This window comes from Prionailurus bengalensis, chromosome A2 (assembly GCF_016509475.1).
Source record: "Prionailurus bengalensis isolate Pbe53 chromosome A2, Fcat_Pben_1.1_paternal_pri, whole genome shotgun sequence".
Lineage (NCBI taxonomy): Eukaryota > Metazoa > Chordata > Mammalia > Carnivora > Felidae > Prionailurus > Prionailurus bengalensis.
In genome coordinates this window covers 5,938,173-5,949,971 of record NC_057348.1, presented here as the reverse complement: position 1 = coordinate 5,949,971, position 11,799 = coordinate 5,938,173, and the positions used below count along the sequence as shown (strand labels likewise).

Below are 11,799 nucleotides of genomic sequence, written 5' to 3'. Positions count from 1 at the left end.
GCAGGGGCTTCGGGAAGGAGTCCCTTGGGGTCCCGACGGGGCCTGGCCCCTTCCTCCCAACAGACACACCTGCCTTGGCCCCCACCCCAACCACCTGGCGACCGATGCCCGCCTGGACGCGGATAGGCCGGGCCCTGGCAACCAGGGGGCGGGACCATCGTGCCTCGTGCCCAGTCAACCAATCCCGCCGCTCAGTGTCCCTGGTCCCAGTCCTCGCCTTCTCGACAGCGGAGGCCGGGCTCCCCAGGGTCCCCGCGGGCCTCCGCCCCTCTCCTATCCAAGGCTTTTCCCAGACCCCAGGAAGCCGCTACATTGGTTGCGGGAGGCGGACCACGGAGAGAATGCAGCCGTGGGAATTTAGGGGTAGGCTCGGATTTGGGAGAACACAAGAAGAGAGGAAGGCTGGGGAGGGCGGGGAGAGAGAACTGTGAGAGGCTCCGAGCCCTCGGCAGGGCAGGGCACCCCCCCCCCCCACATGCTCCTATGTCAAGTCAGCAAAAGCATTCAAGCAGAGCCGAGCTTTGGGGGGGGGGGGGAGTCAAATGGGGGGGGTGTCAAAACTGGTGTCTGAAGGAGCAGAGACGACCCTGTCCGAGGCTGCCCAGCACAGCCGGTGGGAGTGGGAGGTGCCTTTCCCAGCCCGCGCAGGGGTCTCCGTGGAAGGACCTCCACAGGGGACTGGGGCAAGGGGGAGGTAGGAGTGGGAAGACAGAGCCAGCCGCCCTCCTTCATCTCTGCTTATTGCTAGGACACCTACCCCCCCCCCCCCACACACACACACACAGTGCTTTCTACCTCTGATACCTCCTCTGTCCAGACTGAGCCACCCCCTCCCCCATCCCAAAGAGCCAGCGCCCTCTGCCCCAACCCTTTGCCCATCACATGCCTGCATGCCCACACAGGAGCAGTTCACTACTGTCTGGAACTGGGGGGGCTTCGTGCACAGGACAGGGCGTGGGGGGCTTTGGCACCTGGCTGAACCTGGACAAGGAAGATAGACTCAACTAGGGTGTGGCTGGAAGCAGGGGTTTGGCTTTCTCCCCTCAGGAGTTGCGCCTGAGTTCAGTTGAGGTTCGGGGAATGGAGGAGAGAGAGGGCAAGGTCAAAACCCTTTGGAATTTATCCTTTCAATGACCCCTCCCTCCAGCCTGGGAGAGGTGCCCCCTCACCATTCCTCAGGGCGCTGCCCTCCAGAGTAGATCATTCTGGCCTCACCTCCTCCCCAAGTCTTCCGAGCATCACCTGTGTGAGCCCCTTCTGGCATGACAGCAGCCTGGTCCCCCCCCCCCCCCGCCCACCCGCCCATTCACCAGCAGTGCCCTTCCGAGCAAGTCACATCCACTGGCCACCCCCAGATGCCTGCCCCTCACCTTTCATAGTGCAAGGCCCCTCCAAGGCTACTCTGAACCCACTCTGCATTTCACTGGGATCTGGGCTCCTCCTTCTTTTAAGAATGCTCTTCAAATGTCCATCAACAGGGACGGATTACGCAAACCAGAGAGTACCCGACAGTAGAATACTCCTCGGCCAGAAAAAGCAACAAACTACTGGGGCGCCTGGGTGGCCCAGGTTAAGCCTCGACTCTTGGTTTGGCTCGACATTTGGTTAAGCCTCGACTCTTGGTTTCGGCTCAGGCCATGATTTCACAATTCATGGGTTCAAGCCCTGCGTCTGGTTCTGTGCTGACAGCACAGAGTCTGCTTGGGTTTCTCTCTCTCTCCCTCTCTCTCTCTCTCTGTCTCAAAATAAATGAATAAACTTTATTAAAAAAATAAAATAAATAAATAAAAAGCAACAAAGTACCAAGCCACTCAAAACAGGGACAAATCTCAAAAATATCCTGCAGAACAAAAGAAGCCACACACACACACACACACACACACCATGCTGCATGATTCCATTTATATAACATTCTGGAAAATCCAGGCTAATCTGTAGTGTCAGAAAGCAAATCAGTGATATCTGGGGCCCGTGGAAGAGGGAGGTGTGACCCTCCCATGGGTGTGACCACCCATGACACTCACTCTCAGGTTCCCGACCCTCAGAGACTGTGTGAGACAATAAATGCTAGTTGTGTTAAGCTGCTAGGCTTGGGGGTGATTTGTTCGGCAGCGATCGGTAACTACCTCCCCTTCACAAAACCTTAAAAGCTGGCTGATAAATAACAAGTGTCGGTGAGGATGTGAAGAAATGGGAGCCCTCGTGCACGGCGGGTGGGAACATGGTGCAGGTGCAGCCGCTGTGGAAGACCGGGTGGTGGTTTCCTCGAAAAAATGAAACAGACTGCCCATATGATCCAGCAATCCCACCCCAAAGAATGGGAAGCAGGAACCTGAAGAGATATTTGCACCCCTGGGTGCAGAGCACCACTATCCACGACGGCCAAGGGGTAGAGGATCCATCGACAGATGAATGGATAAACAAAATGTGGTCCAGCCACACAACGGAATATTTTTCAGCGTTAAAAAGGAAAGATATTCTGACACCTGCTACAACACGGATAGACCTCGGCAACGCGTGCTCGGTGGCAGAAGCCGGTCACGGAAGGACGAACACGGTAGGATTCCCCTTACGCGGGCTCTCTAGGAGAGTCACATTGGTAGAGACAGACAGCAGGTGGCGGGAGGCAGGGGGCCGGGGCCGGGGTTTAATGGGGACAGAATCTCAGCGTTGGAAAATGAAAAGCCTTCTGGAGTCGGACGGTGGAAATGGTTTCAGAACAACGTCAGTGCACTCAATGCTGCTGAACTGCACACTTCACCGCGGTGACAGCGGTAAGTTCTACGTCATGGTATTTTACGACAATGCTTTTTAAAGGCTGGGTGTGATTGATGGGGGGGGGACACTCACGCGCCACCAATGGCGGTGTGAAGCAGACGGTCCTTCGGGAGAATCACTGGAAGGCGTGGTGCGTACGTGTGTCCCGTGACCTGGCTGTTCTCCTGGGGCGTCTACACCTGTGGCAGGTTCCCCAGAGTCCCCTCCGCCCCCCCCCCCTTCTCCAGAGCAACCCGCAGCCTGACAGGAGCTGACGGTCAGCCCTTCTCAACCCCCTCGCCCCTTGGGTTGGACAACTTGGCGGTGTAGCCTCCACTGTCTCCCAGAAGAACAGAGCCCCAGCTGCCTGTGAACCTGCTCCGTTTACCCTCATGGATGCCTGCTGGCCTCCTTCCTTTCCCGGTGTCACTTCCCAGTTACCCCCCCCCCCTTCCAGGGCGCCCTGGGATCACCTTCCAGGTGGACCGTTTGCCTCCAATTCCCTGTGTCAGGGTCTGCACCTAAGACGACACCTCAGTCGTCCACCCACCTGTCATTTACTGAATGCCCCCCCACCCCGTGTACCAGGTACCATCCCAAGGGTTGGGGACACAGCAGTCATGGGCCTGCCGTCACAGTGACCTCGGCGATTTGTACAAGTGTGCAAAGCCACGTGTATCAGGATGGTCACCCCGGCATAAAGCTGTAGACCAGGGCATGGGCGCTCTCAGAGAGAAGAGGGCCTCCTGTCTGTCTGTCTGTCTGTCTGTCTGTCTTTGAGCTGCCTGTGGTGGAGCCCACAGACACTTGAAAGAGGCCGGGTCTCCAAGGGTCGCGCCCACTACAGGGCTTCGCAGAGGAACCCAAGCTGAGGGGGTGGGGTCTCAATCCTCGAGGTTTCAAGCCTCGGGTCTCGGATGTCTCCAGTCTAGTGAACTCGTGAGCCTCCCGTGGGGGAGGGGTCTCATTCCCCCACTTTGTCAAGGTCCCCTCTCCCTTCAGTTTTGCAGACAGAACGGGTCAAAGTTCACCGGATGCCTCCAGGCCGAAAGGGTGTTTTGCCAGTGTAAGAGCCAGCTCAGGCCTTCTCGGCCAGGGAGGGATGAGTGGGGGTGGGGAGGCAGCCATCCTTTCTAGAAGCTGCCCTCCCAGACCGGACTCCAGCCCCAGATCCCAGAGCCTTCCAGCCCTTGTGCCGCCCCCAAGACCTGGGAGCAGCTCACCCATCCCCCGAAGTCCGGAGAAGGTCTCAAGGCTGGGCAGGGCCAGATAGGTAAGCACCCCACTCTGCTCATCCTCCCTTGGCTGGGTGGTCAGAGCAGGAAGGGGAAGCCCCCTCCCTTCCCCTGGACTCTGTTCCTCTGGATTTGGTTGTGCCTCAAGGCCAGGTGGCTGCCCTTGGGGTGGGGTTGGGGGCAAGGATGAGGAGGCCCTTCACCTGTTCCTGACAGGGTCTCTACAGCTTAGATCCTGGAAGGGGGCCCACAGGCCAGCTTTGGGAGCCACGCAGCGCCTCCGGGGGGCCCCCCTAGTTTCCCTGGCTGCAGCCCAGCCCAAAGTTCTAAGACCTCTGCCCTCCGGCCCGCCCCTCACCCTCCACTATCGTGGAGAGCTGGATTCGGATTGCCCTCCTCCCACAATCCCTTGGCGTCTGGAGTAGGGGGCGACCTGGGAGGACCCAAGGGGAGGCGGAGCCGAGACGTCCCCGGGGCGGGCGGGCGGGGCGGCTCCCGGGCTCCTGTCCCGCCCGCCCGCCCTGACTCACCCAGGCTGGCCCGGGAACTCTGCGGGAGTCCCGGCTGCTCCGCTCCCAGGGACCCAGGAGTTGGGCCCAGCGTCCCAGCCAGAGCGGTGAGTAGGAGGCTCCCCGTCCCTGGGGACCGGGTGGCGGGGTGGGGGTCTGGCCCACGTGAGGACCGCCCCAGGTGCCGCCGGCACTGCCGCCTGAGCCCGCGGCCCGCCCGCCAGGGACTCAAGGAGCTGGGGAGGGGGTGGAGGCGGCGAGAGACTCGGCCTTGGCCAGACCTAGGGCGCCTGTCAGGGAGCAGGCCAGCCTGGCCAAGGACAGATCAGCAGGCTGGGGGAGACCCCCATGGGGTCTTGGCCATGTTCCCCTGGACGCCCCAGAACCCTACCACTGGGGGTCCCTACCAAGTTGCCCTCCCTGGGACTATTAAACCTCAAGACTCCCTGACTCCCAAGTCCTGGCTGGGCGGCTTGGAAAAGTACTAGGTGGAGAGTCCCCAGGCCTGGGGCCTGACCCAAGATCTGCTACTAGGGGACCCCTACCCCCACCCCCGACCTTAGTGTCTCTCTTGTGTAAAAGTCAAAGGTTGGACCTGTGTGCTTCAAAGCCCGTTTCAGGGCTGACAGTTACCCCTGTGTCCTCCTTGCCCTTTAGCAAGGGTTGTGGGCGAGGAGGGGGGCTGGACCCCGAGCACCCACCACTGCCCCCAGGAGGCAAGCTGGGAGCCTAGGGAGGGTCTGAGAGGGGAGACGCAGGGGTGAGGCATGGATAGTAGAGCTGAGGCTAGGTAGGGGGCACGACCCGGTCCCAGGCCGACCAGAACCCCCAGGGCCTGCCCTGCAGAGCAGCCCTCCGCCCATCTTTTCTCTGCTAGAACATTCTCTGCTAGAACACTCTCCTCCGGGCTCCTTTTGGCAAAGATGCCGCATCCCAGCGAGAGGTTCTCACCCAAGATGAAGCAGACAGGGCGCTAGGGGACAGATGAGACTTGGGAGTCACGCCTCACATACCGCTTGTAGCTGTGAAAGCTTCAGCTGGTTCCTTCCCTCCCCTTGAGTCTGGAAAATGAGGGTTGTGGTGCCCTCCCTCCCCCAGAGTGGGGATTAAAGGAGGCACCGGAAGCATCTGGTGGCCATAAGTTGCGTATGGCCGTGCTGTTGTTTTCCTCTGGGCTCCCCATCCCTGGAGCCCTCTGCCCAGGGCCCTCCCGCCAGCCCTGCTCAGACAAAGGGGGGGGCCAGCCTTGTGTCTGTGGAAGCTTAATGGCAGGTTCAGACCATCGAGTTTGAGTCATGGAGACAGATAATGATAACCCCAGTGTCTGCCTCTGATGGCGTTGTGTATATACCTTGTTCCGTGGGAGCCACTGGGCCATCCACTGGGGACCCTCGGTGTCGCCGCCGTCTTGCCTTTGATTGTAGTCTTGACCTGGTGGATACTGCAGCTTCCGCCACTGCGAGATGGACCCAGGCAGGAAGTTGGTCCTCGCCTGTGTACGTGGCATTTCTGTCGCAGCCCCAACAGCGGAGCCGTGTCCTTCACAGGTACCCGGGGCAGGGAGAACGGTGGCTGGCTGGAACAGGTCCTGGGTCTCCCCTCAGCCCAGTGTATACGGCTCTGGGTACCCACCTGCATCCGTATGCACACTCCAGAATGCCCCCAGGTGTCCCTTTTCGTGGCTACGTTGTTCACGTGGCCCCCAGGGTGCTGCTGATAAGATTCCTGGCTGACGGCACTGATACGCTGGGGCACTTCTACTCAGCTTTTCTTTTAGGACAGGGCATCAAACTGAGAGTGAGGAATGGGGCATTGTGGGAGGGAGCCCGTGCTCTGTCTGTGCACCCCCTGCCTGTGCCCGGCTCTGGGTGAGTCAGGGCCTGAGTCAGGGGGGCCCTGCCCCTGCCATCCCGATGTGAGGGCCTTTGAAGGGATTAGAAGGTGTGGTGGACTACCTCGCCCTCAGCCCGGTGGGCAGGGCTTACAGCCCGCATCCCTGTCCGTCTCTACCTCATCCCCGCCCGGGAGTCAACCCCAGGCCTCAGGGACCTGGGGACTGCAAAGGGAGGCAGAGTGCTGTGAGAGGCAGTCCAGCCTGGGAGCCCCCTCAAAAGGCAGTGGGGGCCTTGTGGCCTCCCTTTCCTTCCGTCCAGCCTCCGGGAGAGGGGGAGGGAGGCTCCCCAGCTGCCTGTTCTGGGAGGGTGATGTCCCAGCTTGTGGCCCATGCCCCCACGTGACTCGCTCCTGGCTGTCCCGTATCTGAAATAATGATACCTTGGTCTAAAGTGAAACCCAGGGACAGACAGAGCGGGCTGGCCGCCCAGGAGCCTGGCAGCCCAGCCCCAGCCCAGACAGTAGGTGTCACTCTGGCTTTGTCCCTGAGTTTTCCATTTCCTGATCCTCTGCCCTCCGGCCATCCTGGCGACCCCCCACCCTCCCAGTCAGAGCCCAGGTTTCTGTCGTCTGCCTCAGCTTCTGGGCACCGATCCCTCTAGAAACCCAGGTGTCCTAGTCCTCCCCCTCCACTGACCAGCCTTCAGCTTTGCCCCTCCCTGCCCCTCAGGCCCTGTAACCAGAGCCAGGCTCCAGCCGGCTTTTCCGGTTGGAGGTTGGAGGTGGTGCCCGGAGCGCCCCTGAAGGGGGTGGGGGGCCCACACCCCGGAAGTCCTCAGCCTCAGACGCTCTCTGGCCCAGTGGCAGAGACAGCAGAGGCTAGCGGTCCGGACAGCAGGTGTCTGGAGTCAGAGCGGCAGAGCGAGTGGTTTGGGCTAGTCATCAAGGGTGGGAGATGGCTGGGTTCTGGAAGGCCACTCGGGCAAGCTGGGGGACAGCGGCTCCGTGGACTGCCCTTCCTGACCTCTGAAAGGGCGAGCGGCGTCAGAGGGGGGGCAGGGATCCCGGGGAGCAGATGTGGTGAGACGGTAGTAGCTTGGCTTCAGGAAGGAGGTGAGGTCTGGGGGAGAGACGGGGCACACAGCTCGTGCCTTCTGCCAGATTCGGGCAGGGCAGAGCACAAACTGGGAGCAGAGGCGTGTGTCTGGCTCCTCTGGGGGTCCACCACCAGACGCCCCTTCTTGAGGGTCTCTGCAACCCCTGCCTCCTCCTCTCCCATAGGAAAGATGATTCCGGTGGCCGAGTTCAAGCAGTTCACGGAGCAGCAGCCCGCGTTCAAGGTGCTCAAACCCTGGTGGGACGTGCTGGCGGAGTACCTCACCGTGGCTATGCTCATGATCGGGGTCTTCGGCTGCACCCTGCAGGTGAGGCGCTAGGCAGGAGCGGGGGCTGGATGGAGCGCGGCCTGCAGGGGTTGGGGCCTGGGTGCGTGGAGAGGGGCGGGGCCCGGATGAGCGGGTAGTTGGCGGGGCACGTAGGGGGCGGGGCCCGGGTGTGGCCCGCCTGTGGGGGCGGGACCTACAGGGGCGGGGCCTGTTTGAGCGGGTCGGAGAGGCGGGGCGTGTGGGGTCGCGGCCCGGATATTCCGGAGGGCTACCTGCTCTGGTCCCACGGTTCCGGAGACCGAGCGTGTGAGGTCAAAGGGTTGACAGGGTTGTGTGTTTCTCCGGGCTGTGAGGGAGCATGTATGTGTCCCATGCCTCTCTCCTGGCTTCTGGTGGCCTCACGCCTTCTCTCATCTCCCTTCTGCGCACGGGTCTCTGTGCAAATGGCTCCTTTTTATACGGACACGGTCGCACTGGATTAGAGCCCACCTTAATGACCCCACCTTAACTTGATCACATCTGCTTTGCAAAGACTATCTGTCCACAGGTATTAAGGATTAGGAGGTCAGTATCTTTCGACGGGGGGGGGGGGGGGGGCGCGGGAGGGAGAAGGAAGATGCAATTCAACCTAACTCCTTTTTTTCAGACAAAGATTGAGTCTCAGAAGTTTAGTGACTCTTCCAAAGTCACAGCGCGCTGGGGACAGTCAGGGACTGGGGTCTCCCACCTTCAGCCTGCCTTTCTCCCCCCAACCGTGCAGGCCATCCCAGCTCCCTGGCCCTCTTTCCCCCTCATTCCCAGGTGACACAGGACAAGATCATCTGTCTGCCCAGTCACGAACTCCGGGAGAATTTCTCAGAGGCCCCCTGCCAGCAACTGCTGCCTCGGGGCGTCTCCGAGCAGATGGGGGGCCTCCGGGAGGTAAGCGGCCTCAAGAACAATCTGGACCTCCAGCAGTACAGCTTCATTAACCAGCTCTGCTACGAGACAGCCCTCCACTGGTACGCCAAGTACTTCCCCTACCTGGTCGTCATTCACACGCTCATCTTCATGGTCTGCACCAGCTTCTGGTTCAAGTTCCCCGGCACCAGCTCCAAGATCGAGCACTTCATCTCCATTCTGGGCAAGTGTTTCGACTCTCCGTGGACCACACGGGCCCTGTCCGAGGTCTCTGGGGAGAACCAGAAGGGCCCCACCACCGGACGGGCGACAGCGACCGTGGAGGCCTCGGCGGGGTCGGGAAAAGCCAATGAGGGTGAGAAGGAAAAGGTGCTGGTGGAGCCCGAGAAGGTGGTGACTGAGCCACCAGCCGTCACCCTACTGGACAAGAAGGAGGGTGAGCAGGCCAAAGCCCTGTTTGAGAAGGTCAAGAAGTTCCGCGTGCACGTGGAAGAGGGGGACATCTTGTACACCATGTACATCCGGCAGACGGTGCTCAAAGTCTGCAAGTTCTTTGCCATCCTGGTCTACAACCTGGTCTACGTGGAGAAGATCAGCTTCCTGGTGGCCTGCAGGGTGGAGACCTCGGAGGTCACGGGCTACGCCAGCTTCTGCTGCAACCACACGAAGGCCCACCTCTTCTCCAAGCTGGCTTTCTGCTACATCTCCTTCGTGTGCGTCTACGGGATCACCTGTCTCTACACCCTCTACTGGCTCTTCCACCGGCCCCTCAAGGAGTATTCCTTCCGTTCTGTGCGGGAGGAGACGGGCATGGGTGACATCCCCGACGTCAAGAACGACTTTGCTTTCATGCTGCACCTCATCGACCAGTATGACTCCCTCTACTCCAAGCGCTTTGCCGTCTTCCTCTCCGAGGTCAGCGAGAGCCGCCTGAAGCAGCTCAACCTGAACCACGAGTGGACGCCCGAGAAGCTGCGGCAGAAGCTGCAGCGCAACGCCCGCGGCCGGCTCGAGCTGGCCCTCTGCATGCTCCCGGGGCTGCCCGACACCGTCTTCGAGCTCAGCGAGGTGGAGGCGCTCCGGCTGGAGGCCATCTGCGACGTCACCTTCCCCCCGGGCCTCTCGCAGCTGGTGCACCTGCAAGAGCTCAGCCTGCTTCACTCGCCCGCCCGGCTGCCCTTCTCCTTGCAGATCTTCCTGCGGGACCGCCTGAAGGTCATCCGGGTCAAGTGTGAGGAGCTCCGCGAGGTGCCCCTGTGGGTGTTCGGGCTGCGTGGCCTGGAGGAGCTGCACCTCGAGGGGCTCTTCCCCCCGGAGCTGGCTCGGGCGGCGACCCTCGAGAGCCTCCGGGAGCTGAAGCAGCTCAAGGTGCTGTCTCTGCGGAGCAATGCCGGCAAGGTGCCAGCCAGCGTGACCGACGTGGCCGGGCACCTGCAGCGGCTTAGTCTGCACAACGACGGGGCCCGCCTGCTGGCCCTGAACAGCCTCAAGAAGCTGGCGGCGCTGCGGGAGCTGGAGCTGGTGGCCTGCGGGCTGGAGCGCATCCCCCATGCCATCTTCAGCCTGGGGGCGCTGCAGGAACTTGACCTCAAGGACAACCACTTGCGGTCCATCGAAGAGATCCTCAGCTTCCAGCACTGTCGCAAGCTGGTCACGCTCAGGCTGTGGCACAACCAGATCGCCTACGTCCCCGAGCACGTGCGCAAGCTCCGGGGCCTCGAGCAGCTCTACCTCAGCCACAACAAGCTGGAGACCCTGCCCACCCAGCTCGGCCTGTGCTCTGGCCTCCGCCTGCTGGACATCTCCCACAACGGGCTGCGCTCCCTGCCGCCCGAGCTGGGCCTCCTCCAGAGCCTGCAGCACCTGGCTGTGTCCTACAACGCCCTGGAGGCCCTGCCGGAGGAGCTCTTCTTCTGCCGCAAGCTGCGGACGTTGCTCCTGGGCTACAACCACTTGAGCCAGCTCTCGCCCCAGGTGGGGGCCCTCAGGGCCCTCAGCCGCCTGGAGCTCAAGGGCAACCGCTTGGAGGCTCTGCCAGAAGAACTTGGCAACTGTGTGGGGCTCAAGAGAGTGGGGCTCCTGGTGGAGGACACCCTTTACGAGGGCCTGCCAGCGGAGGTGCGGGAAAAAATGGAGGAGGAATGAAGCAAAAGGTGGGGCAGGTTGGGGTAGAGGCCTTCTGGATGCTTCCACCCCAGAATCTCTACTATCGTCTTCAAGCGAGGTGGCCGAGAGGGCCCAGGCCAGGAGACGAGGAGCAGACACATCAGCCTTGGGTGGTGGTGGGGGGGAGGGTCCAGACAAGATCCTGGGATTGGTTTGTCCGAGAAGAGACAGGAGGCTGTGGATTTGGGGTGGACCGTCGTAGAGGGATCAACTCAGTCACAGGAGTCTCAGACCAAAAGCACACCTGTGTCTTTGGCTGGCTGTCCTGCCCTCCCCCCACTAATTGACATTCTAGCTCAATTAGTGCTGTATGTGGGGGTGAGGCACATCCCAATGGGATTTCAACCCTTTCTCCCCCAACCCAAACAGCTTACATCTGCGGTTCTCTCCCAAGGAGGGGACACAGACACAAGGGACCAGCGACCCCTGCCCCCAACTTTGATGCCAATCCCTTATTTATAAGTTGTTTGCTATGGACACGTGAACTCAGTAAAATGGTCCTCATGTTTGGCCTTGCATCAAAATCAACAGCCCCAGAACAAAACATCCCAGGCCCCACCCCTGAAAGACTGACTCAGGTCTGGCTGGAGGCCAGGAACTTGTCTGTAAATCAGCATCCCAGGTAATTCTGATGCGGGTGGTCCTAGGCCTGTATGTTGGGAAACGCTGACCTACAGAATCTGGATGTTCAGAGCCGGGGTTCTGAACCCTTTTGAAGACCTAGGACTTTTGAACATCTTATAAAAGTTGGGCACCTCCTTGCCCAGGAAAATGTACACACACATGCCAAATTCCAAAGCTACTTCAGGCGGTCAACAGATTCCCCCAGATTTCCCAGAGGGCCATTCACGGACATCCTAAGGATAGCAGACTCCAGGGTTAAGAACACCTGCTGTGGAATTTACATGTTTCTGAGAACAGGCAGGGACTTTGTGTCTTTCAAATGTTCTCCGTGTGAGGGAGCATCTATCAGTGGGTGGTTAATAAATAATACTATGAGAACTAAAATTCTGA

General features: G+C 60.4%; 1 protein-coding gene across 3 annotated transcripts; it reads left to right on the top strand.

The window, feature by feature from the left end:
* The first annotated feature begins 4,514 nt into the window (after nucleotides 1-4,514).
* LRRC8E (leucine rich repeat containing 8 VRAC subunit E) lies at nucleotides 4,515-11,793 on the top strand. 3 transcript variants are annotated; one of them, XM_043590179.1, is made up of 4 exons: nucleotides 4,516-4,608; nucleotides 5,926-6,048; nucleotides 7,616-7,758; nucleotides 8,521-11,793. In XM_043590179.1, the coding sequence occupies exons 3-4, from the start codon at nucleotides 7,621-7,623 to the stop codon at nucleotides 10,762-10,764; spliced, it is 2,382 nt and encodes a 793-aa protein (XP_043446114.1). In that variant the 5' UTR covers nucleotides 4,516-4,608; nucleotides 5,926-6,048; nucleotides 7,616-7,620; the 3' UTR covers nucleotides 10,765-11,793. The 3 variants fall into 3 exon arrangements, with proteins under 3 accessions (XP_043446115.1, XP_043446114.1, XP_043446113.1); XM_043590180.1 differs by lacking the exon at nucleotides 5,926-6,048 and having other exon boundaries at nucleotides 4,515-4,608; XM_043590178.1 differs by having other exon boundaries at nucleotides 4,528-6,048.
* The last annotated feature ends 6 nt before the right edge of the window (nucleotides 11,794-11,799 follow it).

Excerpts from the sequence above, each read along its gene's own strand:
- LRRC8E (XM_043590178.1), top strand. The coding sequence starts at position 5,835 with ATGGCGTTGTGTATATACCTTGTTCCGTGGGAGCCACTGGGCCATCCA. Across the intron at positions 6,049-7,615 it reads CGGAGCCGTGTCCTTCACAG|GAAAGATGATTCCGGTGGCC; the intron begins GTACCCGGGGCA and ends CCTCTCCCATAG. Across the intron at positions 7,759-8,520 it reads TCTTCGGCTGCACCCTGCAG|GTGACACAGGACAAGATCAT; the intron begins GTGAGGCGCTAG and ends CCTCATTCCCAG.